Source organism: Micrasema longulum, unplaced genomic scaffold, assembly GCF_059751315.1.
Source record: "Micrasema longulum isolate JH-2025_06_02 unplaced genomic scaffold, ASM5975131v1 h1tg002928l, whole genome shotgun sequence".
NCBI classification, from domain to species: Eukaryota; Metazoa; Arthropoda; class Insecta; order Trichoptera; family Brachycentridae; genus Micrasema; species Micrasema longulum.
Window position 1 is genome coordinate 1 of NW_028280046.1, and position 20828 is coordinate 20828.

The 20828-nt window shown below is 33.7% G+C and overlaps 1 protein-coding gene across 1 annotated transcript; it reads left to right on the top strand.

Annotated features, from left to right (window-relative positions):
- Nucleotides 1–99: 99 nt before the first annotated feature.
- LOC148271328 (uncharacterized) lies at nt 100–438 on the top strand. Its single transcript, XM_088241523.1, has one exon. It carries the CDS (start codon nt 100–102, stop codon nt 436–438), a length of 339 nt encoding a protein of 112 aa, XP_088097649.1.
- The last annotated feature ends 20390 nt before the right edge of the window (nt 439–20828 follow it).

Consider the following 20828-nt stretch of genomic DNA (forward strand, 5'->3'; position numbering starts at 1 on the left):
CGCATGGGTGAAAAAATTGACGAATTGTGTGATGTGATGAGGAATAAATATTAAGATATATTATGTTTTGCGGAAAGTTGGAAAAAGGGAAGCGGTTCGATGGAACACGGTGACGCGTTGGTTCTCTGGTCTGGGGTCCTAGATATAGACAGAGCCTGCCAGGGTGTTGCCGCGTTTCTGTCTCCCAGAATGATAGAGTGTATGAAAGAGTATGTTTTCATAAGTTCTAGACTTATGTTTGTCAGATTCAAGATTGGATTGACAGGAATAATTTTAATAATAGGGTATGCGCCTGTGAATTCTGACTGCGAATCTGAGAAAGATAAGTTTTGGACAAGTGTGATGAATGTAATGGATGGAAAAAAAGATAGTGAGAGAGTAATACTTACGGGAGATTTAAATGGGTGGGTGGGAACTCGGAGAGACGGGATGGAGTGAGCCCTAGGTATGTTCGGGGATGGAAGGCAAAATGATAATGGAAGAAAGCTGCTAGAAGTATGTCTGGAATGGAACTTTTTTGTGTCAAATACGTTCTTTGATCATAAGGAAATCCATCAGTATACGTGAGAAAGAGGCAATGAAAGGTCTATTATCGATTTTGTGGTCATCGTTGAAACCTGTAACAGTTGTTACGTGTGTATATAGAGGAGCCGAAATGGAAACCGATCACTTCTTGGTAGTATCGAGAGTAATACTGTTCCAAGGATCGCAGTCCAAAACCCGTAAGATACAGGCGCCTTCTAGAGTAAAAGTTGAAAAATTTCAAAATGATGACATAAAAGATACATTTGAAAGCGCGGTTAATCGTAAATTAATAGGGGAGTGTGGAGAAAGTATGAAGCTTGATGATATGTTAAAATGCTTTTTTTCGTAGGACTTTTTCAATGTACAATACAAAATTTAAAAATATAGATTATACAAACATCACTCTGTCAGATTTAAAATTTAAACTAAAAATGTATTATGTAACTTAGTAGACATTATAATAATAAATATGTACATCTCCCCCCCCCCCCTCCTTATCCTATCTTCAAGCATTTTTGTCCTTATCCCGCCCAATTTACAGTAACTTAATGTTCTTAAAATTAATATTTAAAAAATCTTTGATTATTGAGTACTTGAAAATAACATTTTTATATGTATAAATTGTATGTATTTATTTGATATGTAATATATATATTCTTTACTAACTTTGTATACTATGTGGAAATCTGTTATTGGTTCTGAGTTTATACACTATATCTGTTTGTTTACTAAAAATATGTATGTAGAACTGTTGATTTCCCTAATAAAATAAAAATAAAATAAAATAAAAAATATGTGGGATTGTTTGAAAAAAAGAATGTGTGAATCAGCAACGGAAGTATGCGGTGTCGCAAAACAAGGAAGAAAGAAAGGTGATGCATAATGAAATAAAAAAACCCGTTCAAGAAAAGAAGAAAGCATGGTTAAACTTGTTAACAGTCAGTCAAACAGATATCAGTAAGTATGCCGCATTAAAAAGGGTATTTATTAAATGTAAGAAAAGAGTAAAACAAGGTGTGTGTGAAAGAAAAAAAATACTGAAAGAAAGTGAGGGAATAAAAATTTCCAAGAAAATATAAAAATATTCTGGAAAGCAGTTAAAAATTCCCCAAAAAGTATGGATAGTGGATGTATGACAGTAGTAATAGGAAACGATGCAAAAATGATGACGAATGATAGTGGAATTAAAACGAGATGAAAGGAATATTTTGAGGTGTACGAAACGCACAAAGGAAATATAGCCAGCGCATCACCTTCTCAAGTAAACATAAATGCAGATGACGATGCAAAAGAGATAAGTATGGAAGAAATTATAAATGCTGCTAAGTATATGAAGAATTGGAAAGCGCAAGGTTATGATAACATTGCCACAGAGTTTATAAAAGCGGGTGGAGAAATAATTTTTGTATGGCTACATAAGCTCTTTAACCTATATTTAGAGGAGAAATACACTCCCCCTGATTGGAAGAGAGCTGTTGTTATGCCTCTATACAAGGAAAAAGGCTCTAGGGTGGACTGCGGAAACTAGCTTTTGAGCGCTGTTGGAAAGATTTATGGCATAATACTGATTGAGAGAGTAAGAAAAGTAACTAAAGATAGAGTTTGGGATATACTAAGTGGATTTATGAATGGAAGAGGATGTATGGATCAAATATTTGCTCTGCGAAATATGTCAGAAAAGTTTCTGGCTAAACATCAGAAACTTTTCTGCGCATTTGTCGTTCTGCAAAAGGCATTTGATAGAGTTAACAGAGAGAAATTGTGGAAGGTTTTATCAGAGTATGGAGTAAATGGTAACCTGACAAGGGCTATTGCGTCACTGTATAAGGACAGCACAGCATGTGTGAAGGTGAATGGGTCATTCACATCGTGGTTTAATATTCCAAAAGGAGTCAAACAGAGATGTGTAAAGTCACCATGGTTGTCAACATATACATCGATAACTGTATGAAAGAACTGAAAGATTTAAGAATGGGAGCAAAAATGAGTGGTATAACTGTAAACTGTCTTCTGTATGCAGATGATGCCGTGCTTCTTGCTAGCAGCAAAGAAGACCTTCAATTCTTGGTAACAAAAGTCTACGATGTATGCAAAAAAGCGATTTGCTTATAAATGTTGATAAATCGAAAGTGATGGTTTTTGAAAGGGATGAAAATATAACTAAATGTGAGATCAGCGTGAACGGAGATATTCTGAATCAGGTAGAAGAATTTGTGTACCTGGGAAGTATGTTTACTAGGGACGGAAAGGCCGAGAAAGATATTGAAAGGAGGGTGAGTGCCGGGAACAGGGTGAACGGTGCACTAAAATCTACTTTGGCAAACAAATGTTTATCGCAGGAGGCTAAACTAGCAGTTCACAACGGAGTTCTAGTTCCAACTCTAATGTATGGGAGCGGCGTATGGAATTGGAAAAATAATGATGAAAGTATGTTGAATGCTGTCGAAATGCGATCCCTCAGGCGAATGTGTGGTAAAACGATGTATGATAGGTGCACAAATGTCGAGATCCGTGAAGTGTGTAAGGCTGAGACATGCATTATTGACAGAATCAAGAAAGGGGTGCTGCGTTGGTTTGGACATGCAGAGCGAATGGACAGCGAAAGAACGGCCAAAAGGATCTACGATGCAAATGTTGATGGATGCAGAAAACGAGGAAGACCGAGAAAGACATGGCACGATCAAGTCTATCAAATACTTGAAGATGGACATGTCAAAAGAAGGAATAATCGGCGTGCGTGCATGAGAAGATGTATGAATGTAGAGGAAGCGAGGTCTGTATGCCAAGATATAGTGTTATGGCGTTCTATCCTCTCTGCCTACCCCTACGGGAAAACGGCGTGATGGTTTGTTGTTCTTGTTGTTGTTGTATATCCAATCAATCGTATGTTTTCTCTTTTCCTAAATCCAACAAAGTACGTGCCGACGACGTAAGTTGATTGATTTCCCTTTTTAGGATTTTTACTTTTTCAAAAACACGTCCAGGATTCTGATTCTATTTCACACGTCGAACTGTATTCTTCATTCACCCGTACACAGGAATAATTAAAAAATAAAATAATTACTTTTATTTTTGATAAATTATCCAGCGTTATTGTAATGAAAATGTTTAAGAAACCAAATTGGCTTTAATAAAATATAATGGCATGAAAAACATAAGGTTTTAATGTATTTCATAGTAATTTCGTCAGTGTCTGAAGAGTTTCTCTAGCCTTAAAAGAATTAATAATGATTTTAATTCGGTCTTCTGAGATATTCTTAATACTGATTTAGAATAAGTGGAATGAAGAGGAAATGGTGTTCTGGTTTATCGATCTTATCAGCCAAATCACATCCAAATTTGGCCAAGTAATTTATTTAAACAGTTAAGGAGTTTTTCGGACTTTTCCTCAATCTTATATAATATTTGTTTAGCTTTCTAATTTCAGTAAGTTTGAATGTATTTTTTCTTAGGTGTATAGGACATCTCTGCAAACATCTTTTGGGGTTATTAGATAACTAAATGAGGTTTTTGTAGTAATTTTTAATAAATCTTTTCAACACGTTTATAACAAAGATTACGATATTATTTGCCCAATTTAAGAATATTGATGTAATTATCTCTCAAAGTTTGTTAATGTTAAGACGACCTTATTGAAGGTTTTCTGTGTAAGTCCGAGTGGATAAAGACAACATATCTTTCTGTGAAATAGAACCAGTATACCGAACAAGTATTTTTGACTTGATAGCTGCTCTCAGATGAAAATCCTGAAAAAGGAAAACTAGTGGAGAAAAATTTGCCTCGTAGTGTAGTTAGAGGTGAGCGCGTTTGCCTACCATGTTTCAGGTCCCGGATTCGATTTCTGGAAATGTTGATATGAAATATTTGTTATTAGAGCATGTCGTGTCCCACGACTATTATAAAAATAAACCAAAAATGATCGGAGCTTAAAAAAATAATTTAAAAAAGGTCTAACCGTCGTTTGAACCAAACTACACCGGGCAACCACGTGACCATACTTTCAAATCATTTAAAGTACAGCTGGCACGCCAACCATTCCCCGCTGAACCTTTGGCAAGTGTGCACGTCTCTCTCGGAACCAAATAGTTCTCGCACAAAGCGTAGAAGCTTCCAGCATTTTTATTCATACAAAAAATGTGCCGATCAAAAAAGGTTTCTTCAGTAAACCTGCTTGGTGGGTAAGCAAAAATAACGTTCAATAATCAATATTCAAATAACAATACTCGCTTTTCCATAAAGTTCAATGCATAATTCGCTACTCTTTTACAGATAAATAAATCAAAGCAACGCTCATTTGAAATAGCGCCCGTTAAAACAAGCCGTTTTGTCATATCGACGACTCTCCATATTGTAAGTATCTTTTAAAGTACGGATCTATTTGTTTAATATTTTTTTTTTTAAAAATCTAGTACCTTTTGTAATTAAATGCTTATTCTAGCATGGAGCGTCTCGTTACCCCCAGAGTTTAATCGGATCCACGTACGGTGTTCACGTAATGGCATCTTGCGGGGACTTTCAACTCCAATAAATTCTTCTAAAGCGGCGGATAGTCAGGCTCCATCTCCTCTTCATGAAAATTCGCTAGGATGGTTCAAATCTACGAATAACCGGTATTTTCTTCGAGCATCCACTGTCAAGGTTTGTGGTTCAGATCCTATCCAACACAGTGCCTTTGTCATCAGGAAAAGTGAATTTTACTGTTTCCACAAGAGAACTCCTGGCCAAATTTACATTTTAAAATCCTGTACTTAAAAACAATGGCCACCTTAATAACATTTGAATTCCCAGAGGAACAACATTGTACGTTGTTCTAGAAATACTGTTTACTATTGTACACACTCTTAATTAACATTGTCCATGTTTTGATGTTCTGTTCCTCCATAATTCTTGTAATAAATTTAATTGGAATGAACAACGGACTTCTTATTCTGTTCTTCCAAACCGATATTCACCCCTAAGCAATGAATAATTCGGGTACCTAAGGACCCATGGCTTCCTAAAAGGAACCCCGAGCAATACAAGACCACGTTCTACCAGAGATAGTCGAGGGCAAGGATAAGTATGATGATGATAGAAGTAACGAAAAACTTAACATAAATGCTTTGTTTATATTATATGGTCAATATTGGCATGGTTTAGCTCGAAGTCTTATATGCTGATCATGTTACCTATTTTACAATTCTTTTGTCATCTATTCGTTTTCACGACCAAACTATCTCAGAATTACACCTGACTCATTTTATAATTAGTGAACCTGTCATACGTTGATTTCCCACACATTCATCTAGGAGATCGCATTTTGACCGCGTTTATTCGGCTTTCATCCTTCTTCTACTAATTCCATGTTTTACTTCCATATATGAGTGTTGTGACTAAAACTCCGTTGTGCACTGCCAGTTTAGCTTCGATTGACTCATTTTTATTAGAATTACTGTGCTTAGTGCGCTGTTTATTTTGTTGCCCGCATTCACTCTCCTTTCAACACTTTTTTCTATTCTTCCATCTCTTGAAATCATGATTTTCAGATTCACGAATTCTCTTTTTTGTTCAAGACATTCGTTGTTTACATTTATTATGCAAACGGATATCTCATTCCTCTTTCAAATACCGTCACTTTTGACTTACTTTCATTCATCACCAATTCGTTCTCCAAGCATACATCATACACTCTAGAAACTATTTGTTGCAAATCATGTCAAAAACTGTTAGATATATTACTAAAACAACAAATAACAAAATGTCCTTTTAACATCAAATAGATATTGATAATAAAACAACTACTTTAAATACCCAAATATTAATAAATAATTATGCAAACAAACAATTTACTTCCGTCGGTGAATCCCTAACTGAAATAAGTCTAAAAGAAACAAAATGTTAAAAAAATACTATTTTCAATAATGTACTTTCCACTATCTCACTATACAAAATAGATTCTATCAAAACAACGTCTGATGAAATAATAAAAACTACCGACTGCCTAAAACAGAGTAAATCTATGCGCCTAGATAAAATCACATTCAAATGAATAAAATCAATAAAACATAATGTAGATACGCCACTAACATACATTTTCAATATTTGTTTTGAATATAGAGTATTCCTAAAAGACCTTAAGGAGTCAATTGTGGTACCTATTTATAAAAGTAGTGAGAAAAGTTTGATACAAAACTACAGACTATATCTTTAGTTAGTATTATTTCTAAAATAATTGAAAACATTGCCTAGTCTAGACTAATACCCGTATGCAGAGACAAACCTTAAGGTGAAGAAAGTACATTCTATTGTTTTCACCTTCGGATTATTCTCTGCATTTAAAATTAGAATGTGCTTTCCTCACCTTAAGTTTTGTCTCTGCATACGGGTATAAACCCGTAGAATTAAGAATAGTCCAGACACTACATACGGGTATAAACCCGTAGAATTAAGAATAGTCCAGAAACTGCATACGCATATCAAACAGAAGGCGACTCAACTACTCATAAATGAGAAGGTTTACGTTTTGATCCATTAGTTTCTTTGTAGACGTCGCTCAGTACGCGACTCCTGATTTGAATTCAACTATGCCGTGTTGTGTCCTTTTAAAGTGAAGAAATACTGCTGGACCTTAAAGAAACAGGATGCAATCACATTTCATGTGTAATTAGCTAATTAATGTGAATTACTTAAAAAATAAATTATTTTCCCATCTGTCAGATTATCGAAAAAACAAAATGGAAATTTCGTTAGTGTTGCCAGGGTAGTAATTTTTTTTACCCTACTTTGCTCATCTAATGAGCAAATTAATGAAAATTGAATCTCGAATTAAACAACTATGTGATGAACGTTTGACCTACATTATCTTCAAAACATCAAATATTATTTGACATGATATAAAAATATCTGTTTCATGTCAAATAAAATTTGTTTTATATTTTAAGTTCATCAATTCAATTACTCGTATTAAATGACCCTTTACTTAAATAGGTGCGAATGTTTTCACGGTCACTTTTATCAATATTATGTATCTTTTTTGGGAGATACCGTGTATGTTGGATTTGATCCGACGTTTCGGCTACCATTGCAGGAGCCATCTTCAGGGAAAACTGTGTGTTTTATAGAGAAATGTATGTGTTTATGTACTAGTAATTTGTACCGTGTCACAGTCAGCAGTAGGCACATTTCTAGTTTTGTAGGAAAGAATAATTTTGTTTCCCTGAAGATGGCTCCTGCAATGGTAGCCGAAACGTCGGATCAAATCCAACATACACGGTATCACCCAAAAAAGATGCATAATATTGACCCTTTACTTATCTACTCTGTTGTGTCAATCAACGTTTCCGCGTGCACAATAGAATTTTAGAGAAATTAACAGATTGCTTTTTTTAACCTTACATTTGTGTTATGGTTATATTCTCCGCGATCTGGCAATATTACCCGGTGACTTCAAGTATGCGCGCGGCGAAAGTATGTCTAAGTGGGGGAATTATTAGACACAGTCCGACGTATTCAAATATGATTCTACGCTCCTTCTGGACTATTCTTAATTCGATGACTATGCCCTTTCATTGAAAATAATAATCGTCTCTAATAATCAATATGATTAAAGAAAGGCCTGAGTACGGAAAACGCAATACCCAACCTACTTAAAAAAATCTCTAAACAACTCAATAGTGGTAACATTTTTCGAAAAAAAGACTTTCGAAACGATTTCCTTCAAAATACTCTTAGAGACCAGAAAATTGAGGCTTTATTGGTTTAAAAGCTCTACAATGTTTGAGTATGTCCAAACGCTTGCAGACTGGCTGGATTTCCTACCTAGGGAGTTATTCATGTTTAAATTTATTTTAACAGATAGGGAAAACATTTTTGAAAAGGGTATATGGAAGTCTAGGCATTTACAAGGCTTATGACTTGTCATTGGCTAGTTTAAGTGGCCACTTTACACTCTGTATAACATTCATCATTTTGCCCATGTTTGAACATCCACATTTCCTCAAATCTTCCATCTGTTGACTTTCGTGAAGTAAAAGAGCTGAAACCTTTATCACGTGGGTGAGATTCATCCGGCTGAACCAAATAAAAATTTAAAAAATGCATACTGCAAATGAATCATGTTTTTATAATATCAGCAAATATTAATTTGGTTTTTCTTCTATTTTTAATTTATTTTCTTTTCATGTTCATATCATCTCATATATACGAGTTTATGCTATAAACTTTTAAATAATTAAAAAAGGAATGTATTGAGTTTTTCTACTGACATTTCTTGGTAGAACTGCATTTTAATTATAATAATATCGTTTTATTCCACCTTTATTTATAATTTTTTACCAGTGACCGAGTTTCGTCATGACTCACGATGGCCCCCAATAACCACCAATGGCCCACGCTTAGACGCTGAAGTCTTTGTGGGACATTTTTGCCAATTCATGTTAAAGCTTAATTTTAAGATGTATTTTTGTAATTATGTTTCTATGAAAATAATATGTGTATGGAAAAATAAACAAATAAAAAATAAATAAAAAAACCTACTAGGCAACGCTAGAAAACAGTTTTCCAATTTTTACACTTCTTCTTTTACTGGCCACTTAAACCAACCAACGACAGGTCATAAGCCCTGTAAATGCCTAGACTTCCATATGCCCTTCTCAAAAATGTTTTCCCTCTCTGTTAAAATAAATTTAAAGGTTTGAAAGCTATTCGAATCACAGAGTTCAAAGAGTTAGAGTGAACGACAATTTAAGCTGCCCCGCTATTCTTAATTTTGGAGTTCCTCAGGGTAGCACATAGAAACCGCTACTGTTCTTTGTATATATTGATGATCTCTGTAAGAAAGAGCCTTTGGGTCAGTTGTTTTCCATTGCTGATGATACTGTTATTGTTTACAATGTCTCAAATTGGTTAAAACTCCATAAAAAAGCTAATACTGATTTGAATATGAATACAAAATGGTTGAATAATTCACTTACTCTGAATTCAGAATAAAACTAAATGTTTGCTTTAGTATAACTTATGCTAGCCAACCAATTACGATTTACGGCTGCACTAATGCCACGGTGAAATCAACTGTAATTGTATACAGTTAGAATCAATAAAGCTAGGGTTTCCTAGGAGAGCGGCGCCCGTATCTTAACGGCCGTAGTGAAAGAAGATGAGGTGGACAGCCGTCGTAACGGTGACTAGAGAGTGGTTTCCTAGGAAAACGATGTTGATAACACTGTTAAAAAATAAAACCACTCTCTAGTCACCACTACGACGGCTGTCCACCGCATCACCGTTCACTACGGCCGTTAAGATACGGGCACCGCTGTCCTAGGAAACCCTAGCTTTACAAACATCAAATACCTAGGTATTAAAACTGATAGGATTTTAAAGCAATGTTCGAATGGTTGTCTTCGATGAACTCGATAACTACATGACCGATTTACATGCGGTTTTCAGATAAATGTACATCTTTGTCACGAAAAAGTTTATAGCTCATAAAATCTTTAATTTATTATGTACAAAAAAAGTTAGGAGCGTAAATGTTTTTTTTATCCATCACCAAGGTTGCATTTGCCGAGAATGCGGATAAAAAATAAAATGGATGGAGGTTATTTTTTTGTGTATGAGAAAAGCTGTTTTTTGAATGTTTTTTGAATGGATTCCAGTTAGATTATTTTATAATATTCCTTATAATTTCTACCTATTTATTTCTTTTTCCTGGATTTTTCGTTATACTAAAATAATATCAACTAAAATTCGATACATTTTTGAAAATTAATTTTATATTTGAAATTCAATCATAAACAAGTACCTACTTACCAATGAAAAGTTCCAACATCTTTTTTACGTTTATCCGAATGGTTTTTACTAAAGTTTTTTTAGTAATTTTTTGTAAGTATACTTATTTATTTATTTATTCATTCAAAATTAAAAAAATATGAACTTATTATATGCTTTGCCCGTGTCAAGCCACAATAAATAATAATAAAAATACATCGTCAAATTAAAAATATCAAATTATTATGACAGAATAACAATCTAGAAAAAAAGGTAAATGTAATAAATAATCAAATTCCAAAGAATACATTGCACAAAAGATAATCATAAATAATTTTTAAAATATAAATTATACGAAATTAAGAATCACACATAATCGAATATACAAAATAGTGGTATCATAAAAATCAACCAAATCATAGTAAGATAGTAGTATTAAAAAAAACTATATAAGAGTATCATTTAAATCAACAGAAAAAGAATATATTTATAAAAGCATATTTGATTTATCATGTTTAATCTTAAGAGAAAACGCAGTCTAACTTTTTTTCATACAAACGTATTCACGTATTTTCTCTCTGAATTATGGCACTAGAGAAATGTTGTTTTTTACAAAAACAACAACAAACTATCACGCCGCTTCACCGTAAGGGTAGGCAGAAAGGATAGAACGCTACATCAGCATTATTATAATTATTAACTTTGAATTACTTTTACAAATTTAATTAATTTTTTTGGTTTAATATAAATTTTTAAACGACTTCTATTTAAGTGTTTTTCGTTATCTTTTTTGTACTTTATTTAATAACGTTACATATAATCACTTTATAATATGGACACTTCACTGGTTCATTAGAGTTAAGTCTAACTGTGTAAAATATAAAACTATGTTACCGTACTGTAGGTTTCCTAAATAAAAGAAAAAAAAAAAAAAAAATACTATCTTTGCATTCAGATATTGCTTTCTTTACAAACACAGATCTTCTCATACACGCGCGCTGATTGTTTCGACTTTTACCATGGCCATCTTCAAGTATTTGTTGGATTTAGTCATGCCATGTCTTTCACGGTCTTCCTCTATTTCTGGATCCATGAACATTCGCATTGTGAATATTTTTAGCCGTTCGTTCATTGTCCATTCGCTCTTTATGTCCAAACCAGCGCAGAGCTCTTTTTAACACATTATGGATATTTCCCATTGGCGTGTCCCTATACTGTTTATTTTTTTTTTTTAAATGTTTACTATCGGAACTAGAACCATTCAAACCCATTAAAAGCACAGTTTTATATGTTGTCTTCGGGCGCACGGCGCACGGTATACAAATATAACTATTTTCGAAAAACGCAAAACATACCGATACAGAAAATTTTATTCTGATTCTCTGTCTAAAAAAAATACAAAATCAGTTCAGTTTTGAGGTGCGGAAAACGGCACAGCGAAACGTCGATTTTGTCCATTCTAACAAAAGGTCTGACATGGAGGTAGTTGTCTTTTTCACACAGTATCTGTAAGACAGTGGTGCTGCGTTGGTTTGGACATGTAGAGCGAATGGACAGCGAAAGAATGACTAAAAGGATCCAAGATGCAAATGTTGATGGATGCAGAAAACGAGGAAGACCGAGAAAGACATGGCACGGTCAAGTCCATCAAATACTTGAAGATGGACATATCAAAAGTAGGAATAATCGGCGTGCGTGCATAAGAAGATGAATGAATGTAGAGGAAGCGAGGTCTGTATGCCAAGATAGAGTGTTATGGCGTTCTATCCTCTCTGCCTACCCCTACGGGGAAACGGCGTGATGGTTTGTTGTTGTTGTTGTTGTTGTCATCATAATTTATGTGAACAGAAACACAAAAATAATAATTTATACGTACATATCTAATCTGGACTAAATACAATAATTGATATAAAAAAAACAAACAAAACAAACCATCACGCCGTTTCGCTTTAAGAGTAAGCACAGAGAATAGAACGCCACATCACTCCTTCTTTGCATATACATCTTGCTTCCTCTACATTCATACATCTTCTCATGCACGCGCGCCGATTATTCCGACTTTTGGCATGTCCATCTTTGTGAATTTGTTGGATTTGGTCATGCAATGTCATCCTTAGTCTTTCTCTATTTCTGCATCCATCAATATTCGCATTAAAATTTTTTTTGTCCGTTCTTTCGCTGTCCATTCGCTCTACATGTCCAAAGCAACGCAGAACTCCTTTCTTGATTTTGTTGTTAATGTTTATCTCAGCCTTACATAATGTACAGATCTCGACATTTGTTTATCTATCATGCATATTTTTACCACAAATTTGCTTAAGAGATCATATTTCAAATTGATATGGTTGTGTTCATTTAATCTATATGCGAGTATGAACTTAAATCTAGCAATAGCAAAGCATTGCCGAGTGCAGCTCGTTTAATATAAAATTAAGAACACGATACATTTAATTCGACCACTAAAAAAAAAAAAATGCTTCACTAGAAAAAAGCAAAATGTGATGTGACGCCAAGAGTCGTGACAATATTATAAACAAATGTGGATGGCCAGGAAAAAAACAAACGTGAATCGTGACGTATTAGGGGCGTGGCCAATGGAATAGCCGTTTTTATTTTATTTTTTTGTGTATCGATTACTGTTTTTTATATATATTTTTTTGACTGTCTTAGATCAAGGTAAATAATCCTAGTTATACAGTCAAATAAACTTTGTATAAATGCTTAATTTTATGTTTATGATATGACAATATTTAATAATAGAAATACAACAGGGCCAAGGATAGTAGCGAAAAGCTCAATTCGATTATCACAGAGAGAGGAAAAAGGACAAGACCACAGGACGTGATCAGAAGATTGATTAGGATACCCGCAGCAGCACTTCTAAGATGAAAAAAATGTTTACGTAGCAGGTTGCACAGGTTACATTATATACGTACATCACAAACTTCGGGAGATCCTTCTGTTACCTCCAAGCGTCTTCAGAGCAGGATACGCTTTGAGTGGAGAACACGGATATTCTGTTTTAAGTACAAAGTATTCCAAGTTAAACACTAATATTGATTTCGAAATATTATATTTTAAATAGTTATGGGTGACATATGTACCCCATACGACCACGCAAGGTTAAATATTAGAGTTGTGATTATTTGAGTATGAAATTTGACTGCCGAAAGTTTGAATTTTATGTCAGCGGTGGCGATACCGTTCATCTCGTTATTGTTTCATCGATGACTGTTTATCCATGGGCTGTGCATTATGTCGATTATGGTGGGTAATAATCCAATAACGGCACATAACAATACAACCCAGCCATCCAAACCTTTTCAGCAGGAGTAATGACGCTTAAACTAAATTTGAATGCGCCCTGGTTTACACTGCATTTACTCAATGTTGAACTAACGTGAAGCAGACATTTCTAAACTTATAAAATTTTTCTCAATTTCTTATCCATAAAATAGTGTTTATTTCATTATTATTATTATTATTATTATTTTTTTATCAATATTCCTACAGAGATGAGGTAGAATTTTTTTTCAAATTGACTTAACTTCAATATCAATACATAGATGGTGCTCCAACACGCTAGTGAATGCTTTCTCATTTAATAAGATATATACAAGAATCAAAATGGTACCAGTGTCGATATTCGCTAATAAGCGGAATGGGGAATTTTGTAAAAAACGTAAAGTGGCCACTCAACCCAGCCAATGACAGGTCATAAGCCCTGTAAACGCTCGAATATCGATAATCCTGAATTTGAAAAAAAATTCTACCTCATCTCTGTAGGAATATTGATAAAAAAATATATACCTACTCCCCCTCGGGAGAAATCCAGATTTGTGTATGTACAAAAATACACATACCAAAAAATAATGTTTATTTCATTAATTTGTCCGTTAGGTAAATTTCACATTTATGGGTATTTACTTAATTTTATAACAGGGGGTTGACTCTTAAGGAATATGAATAATTTTAATGAAAGGTCGTAAGTCCAGTAAATGCCTAGACTTTCATATTCCCCTGTCAAAAATGTTTTCCTCTTTCCTCCCCTATTTATGGTTGTCACTACGAGTATCGCACCATTTATAATTACTGAGCTTAATATTGCAAATGTTCGTATTACATAGTCGTAAGAGTCATGGCATTTAATGACAGCTTGATTAAGTGGCGGGGGAGTCTTTCGACCATCTCATTGGGTGCTTGATGGGAAGCAGTTGTATAGAATTGAATTATGTCTGGCAGTTAATATAGTTTCTTGAACAAATTTTATTCAAAAATGTTATGAGTATGTCCAAATGTTTGTTGACCGGCTGAATTTCCTCGCGAAGGACTTATTCTTATTCGTAGTGGTGGGGGTCAGCACTATGCAAGCTCCTGACGTCATTGCGACCTGTGAAGATCTATTGTGACGGGTCCCTCTGAATAGTTGTCGCCCTCTAAGTCCAGGTCTATATAGAGCCTGGCTACTGTGTGGAATGTGAGATTTTTCTAAACCTCCCCCTCCAAGCTCAGATCCGTAAGCTATTTGGTAGGGGGCGAGAATTTTAATACAGAGGGCAGGTCATAAGCCCTGTAAATGCCTAGACTTCTCATAAATGTTTTCCCTCTCTGTTGTAACAAATTAAGATATTGAATTACTCTTAACCTAATAAATCCAAGCCAAAACGATATTTAAAATCTTAGAATTTTGTTGAATAAAAGACAATTTTTTATTTTATTTTTATCAAGCGGTCATGTCAACCTCTAAAATAAAATTATTAACCCCTTCAGCCTTAAAGGTTCCATTTCAAGTATCGTCCAAATCCACACTGCACCATAAAAATTGGGTGGACATTTATGATTCGATTATTATTATGTATTCATTTAAAATTTATTCTGCCGCAACAGTATAAAAAAAATTCTGCAAAAGAATAATCGATTGGGGGTTAGTCGACCTCGTGTGAATTGGTTATTATGTTTCTCTGGAATTAAATAAATGATTATAGTACAATAAACATCAATCCACCCTATGTTATTTCATCAGGCCGCGCCGCGGCCGTGTGGGTTTTTATCATTGTGTGAAATGGGCCATAGTTTGAAATTGCATCAATTCATTTCACACCGAGCAAATTATTAAAATAATTTGGCTTATCAACTAAAAATTGATTTATTTCTAAGAAACAAAAATTTATAATTTTTATCCATCATCATCATTGTCTATCGGCATTTTTTGTCAGGGTATTTTCCTACTATCCAAGGCCTCGGGTTCAATTCCTGATATAGTTGACACGAAATATTAATTTAAAAGGTTCTTTTCATGCTTGGTTGGCAAATCAGGGCCACTTTCGTCTAATAAAATGAAATATTCGAAAGAAATAATAATTGATTATTGCTGTATATTTGTAATAATATTTACCTCAATTAATTCTTTTAAGTAAACCATGAAAATATGTTATAATTATCATAATTTTTCAATATTATCACAAAAACTTACGGCTAAAAAATTTTTATTTTTTAAAAGCCGTCAGAATATTCTTTAGTCTAAATATTTAATTTAAATATTGATTTTAATTTGTATTATGGATAACTAATACGTGCACCCGAGATACTAATTAACCCTTAATAGCACTCTTAGAACGAAGTGTCACAAGTTAATTAACTTTAGTTAAGGCCACGCATACAATGTCATTTAAAACATTTAAGTTTGTAAGTGAAAATTCTTGATGAAAGTTCATTGTAATTTACTATATGAATAAAACACGAGTGATACTTTAATCCACAAATTTGGAATATCGAGTGACCGGTTTCATCGCTTTCGCGACATCTTCGAGACTGGTATCTTTATTAAAGAGTTAAATGTATTTATACAAAACAGAGGTAAGGATAGATAATTCGTAATAAGTAAATTAAATAAAGCTATTTTTATTTTAAGGATCATTATCAAAAAAAAATCTTTGGGTGAACTAATGAGTAGATATAATTCTCATTAAACTCATTAAAAACTCATTAAAACAGCATTAGACGAGTGATACTTTAATCCATAAAATAGCATTTGTGGATAATGTATCACTTTTGTTTTATTTATATAATAAATTACAATGTCATTTACTCTATCTATAAACATTTCTGAAGGATACAAGCGTGTGTTTATTGAACGCATAGTCCCAATAAATATAAATCGTCCGATCCACACGGTACGGTAAAATTAGGGTGGACTGACATTTATTATATTATGTTGTATTTTTTATTCACAGGCTACTCTTAGGTACAAAAGGAAATAAAGTGGAGATTAGTCACCTTATTGCATTTGCCTGGCATTAAATAAATATATGTAATTAAGCACAATAACTAGAATTCAATAAATATCAACCCACCTTCGGTTATATTATTGTGCCATGCGGATTTTTACCGCTGTGTGAAACAAGCCGTATTTCCAGGTATGATTTGTGATAATGATATTTTCATTTATTATTAAATACGTTTTGTTGCTATTTTTTTTCATTTACTGGGAGATTCATTGTAAATAATGTAAATAATTGAGTATTTTAGTCAATGCATTTAAATATAATATTAAAAGTATAAAAGATGGATTATAAAGACAAAATAAAAATTTAAACTAAATGTTATTGCAGAAAATATATTTTAATTTCACAAAACTTGCCAAAAAAATTTCACAAAGCTATAGACCTGTCAGTAGGAAAATAAATAAAAAATAATTTACTCAAGTATCAATTTATATAAAAGCAATAAAGAGACAAAATATTCATGGATAAATTTTTGTCAATATATAATTATTTTAAATAGTAAAATATGTTAGAAATTATCTTCGAGTGTTGCCTGCTCATTAACTCTGAAATTCCAAGAATTGTAAGAAAACGTTTATGTCAAATAATTATTTTCTCTCATTGAAATAAGTTACAGATAATTAAAATTTCAATAAGTTCTTATTGTATTAATGTATTTAATGAGCGCGAGAAAGCGTAAACGTTAAAAACATTAAACATAGGAATAATTATATTTTTTTCTAAAACATTGACCACGACGCGCCATTAGAAAAATATTATCTTTAAAACCATCATATTTGATCAGATTTGCAAGACGCACATCAGCCAAAATAAGTGTCATATAAAGGGTTTTTCAAGGCCCTTAGAGCCGATCAACGATTTAATAAGACTATGAGGACAGATTTATTAAGGCTCGTGGGGTCGATTAAATACGTCATGGAGAGCAGAATTTAATAGCATGTAACAGTTGACGACAGCTGTTATTATTTAAATTACAGATTCGTTGCTATTGAATTTTAATCACCTATTAACCGAAATTTCTATGTGTAATTAAAATATATTCGTATTATTATAACTAAGGCCCGTAGGGCCGATTAAATAAGATCGAGAGGACAGATTCGGTAAGAACAACTAAATGAGGGCCGAAGTCGACCAACAGTCGACCACCGCTGACGGTTATCTTTTTGAATTACTTATTCTTTTCTTTTTAGTTTTAATCTGTAAGCCAATATTTTTTGGCAGATATGAATTATTTCTGTAAAGTTTTGTGGTGTTTGTAGCATTATTTTAAGCCCGAGATTATTCTTTATTACATTTAGATTACTTCGAACATGAAAAAAATTGAGCCCAAAGGGACGATACATCTGACCGAGATTGTAATCAACCAAGGTGCGAAGAGCCAAAAACCGAAGCCCATATGGTCGATAAAATGAGGTCCAGACGGCCGATAACATGAGACTAAAATTTTCTTGCATGTAACAGTCGCAGTTGGGGATAGACAACTGTTGCCTGCTAGTATATTTTATATTTTAAACGTTATTCCCGACTTGTGAAAGTACCCTTCTCTTTTCAAGATTTTCACCCATCAACTTAAAACAGACGTCAAATATTCTGAATCAATTTAAAAACATAAATGTGTTTTTAAGCTTGCCAGGACTCAGGTCGGTACACATTCATGAGACACACAGTGATTGCACTACACGCTAAATATTATTTACCATTTGTACAACTGTAATGTTTAAAAAAACTGTATAAACAACAAGCCCTGTAAATGATTCACATTATCACTTCATAATGAATGTTGCAGTTTCCCTCAAAAATACAATCAGTATGATTTCTAAACTCAATATTACAATATAATTGGTAGGATGCTCGCTTTTCACTCATTGATGCCTTCATTATTTTTCAATAGATTTTAACTAATACTAATTCGTCATCATCACACCCTAATTGGAGCACATGGGGTCCACAAAGATTCTCCAGACATTGATGTCGGCTGCCGGCTTCTGCGGATCTTTCCAAGTCAGGTTCGCGTCCCGTAAAACTGACATGAACTGCCGATGAGTCAGCGGCGGACGTCCAAGGGTGCTCTTCTGAAACGCTCTCGCGGCCATAGAAAACACTTGTTCTCGTGTATTTTGAATGTAAATACACGATACAAATGGTTTTTCTACAGGACGCGACGTGGAGAACCTGATGCATTGTAAAATAGGCAAGCGTTGTTAAGGCTCTCAGGAGGCATCCGCAGTATATGCTAACCGTATCGTGTCCGCTTGATGCCAGTGAAGTTATCATCGGAGTTTGCTACGTCCGTTTTCTTATCTCTTCTTAAAGAAGAAAAGTCCACATCCGCTCCTAAGTGGAGCATGTAGACATCACCAGTTGCCTCCAGGAGACCCAATCGCCAGCCAGCACTCTCGCTTCTTCCCATGTCAATCCAGCGCCCCTTAATTCCGCCGAATAAAGTCTAAAGATCGTCATTGACGGCCTTCCAGGACGGCGTGATCCCGCAGGTTTAAAGAAGAGGCAACTAGGGTTTAGGTTCTCCAGGCCAGGTCTTTGCCGCATCCTCAAGACGCTCGTTATAGGAGGCAGCTGCGTCCGTTCTCGGACTTAAATGTTGGTTATAAAATCGAACCATCTTATACCTAATATTCTTCTCAAGCACTTACTCTCAAAACTCAGAAGTTTTGAGCTTTGGTAACGTGCCAAGATTCACTTAAATTCTAATAAATATTAATATAAAGCGTAATAATACAAATCCATATTAATATAAAGCGTAATAATAAATTTAAAGGGGTATATATTAAAAATGCTATTGTACACAAAAAACATTAATTTAATAGACTTACTCAGCTAGATTAATTATATTATAACTCTATTTTTTGCCCAGTAAAATACTCCTATTTGGTAGATATGAATTATTTTAAATAAGATAGATAGTGTATTATCATGTAGGTACAACAATCGAGATTATTTTTCATGTGATTTAGCGACGTTACGTGGATTAGACAGATAAATGGCCTAGACACTTGACTCATGCACGGAATGTTTCGGGTTCGATTCCTGATGAGAACACAAAATTCAAATTGATTTTTTTTTGAGCCTAGGTGTTCTGCGTAATTCGTCACTGTAATTTGCCCTCTAGACCTGCTGTGGTGCAAAAAAAGAAAATCAACAGTAAAAGTATTAAAAAACATGATAATAAATTGCAGGAATGCAGTAAAATATCTACGTAAATAAATAAACACTTCTGAACCAAGACGGAATAAAAAATTTATTTTTTTATTAACACCCTTTTTGTTTTTTTTTTCATTTAAGAGTTTTATCAGACACGATAATGATCATCATTTTCGTATCGGCGCTCAGTAGTATATGTGGCGCTGTATTGGTACTCTAATAATTTCGGCTGATATTATCATGTTTTCGTAAAAGATCAAAATAAAGGGGGAAAAAAATGTAGCCGTTACTGCTCTCTATCGGTTAACAATGTGTACTAAAATGCACAATAATTGTGTTCTACGTAATATTTTTAAAAGGTGTGAATCTAAAATGTGTTTACGGGTTGGAAAATTTTATTTAGTTTCCGATGTTCCCCACAAGATGTCGTTAATTAATTTTTACAGTAAGTATTTATATTTTTTTAGTCTATATATTTCATTTACTAACTTTCTGGATTTTACAAAATAAAATTCTAAAGTCAAAAAAAAAAATTGTCATAAGTTATTACCCAATATATTTAATTACAACGAAATAACTCTGTTTTTTGATACGTACCATATTTTTTTTTATAATTAAATAACCAACTAGTTTTGGCGAAATGTACCTAAAGCGTAAAACTGATCATCTTACCTTTATGTAACAAAAATTGACACACTGCGATTGGTGTACCAATACCGTGCTCAATTCTCCTTTAGGTGCGGAAAGGGAATGATGATGATGATATCAAAATTTACACATAATTGAAGATTTATTTACTCACGACGACGTACGAAAAATAAAAAAAAATAGCGAAAAAATTCCTGTAATTTCTACAGAACATACAAAACTCGAAATATTTTGTATGCCCTCAAGAAAATAAAAAAGATAAAGGAAGGCTTAAGAAAGCTTTGTCGATGTGGAAACTACAGAAATCTTACCAATAGTAAACGAACTATCGATAGGCATGAACATACCTTCAGAATAATAAAAATGGCGATTGAAGTTAGTCGACACACCAAGTGTGGGGTTTGTCGATACAGTGTGGCTACTAACATTATATCTCACGAAATAATTTATTTCGTTTGTTTTTTTTTC

What these genes read in the sequence shown, in the direction of transcription:
- LOC148271328 (XM_088241523.1), top strand. Translation starts at nt 100, where the DNA reads ATGGAACACGGTGACGCGTTGGTTCTCTGGTCTGGGGTCCTAGATATA.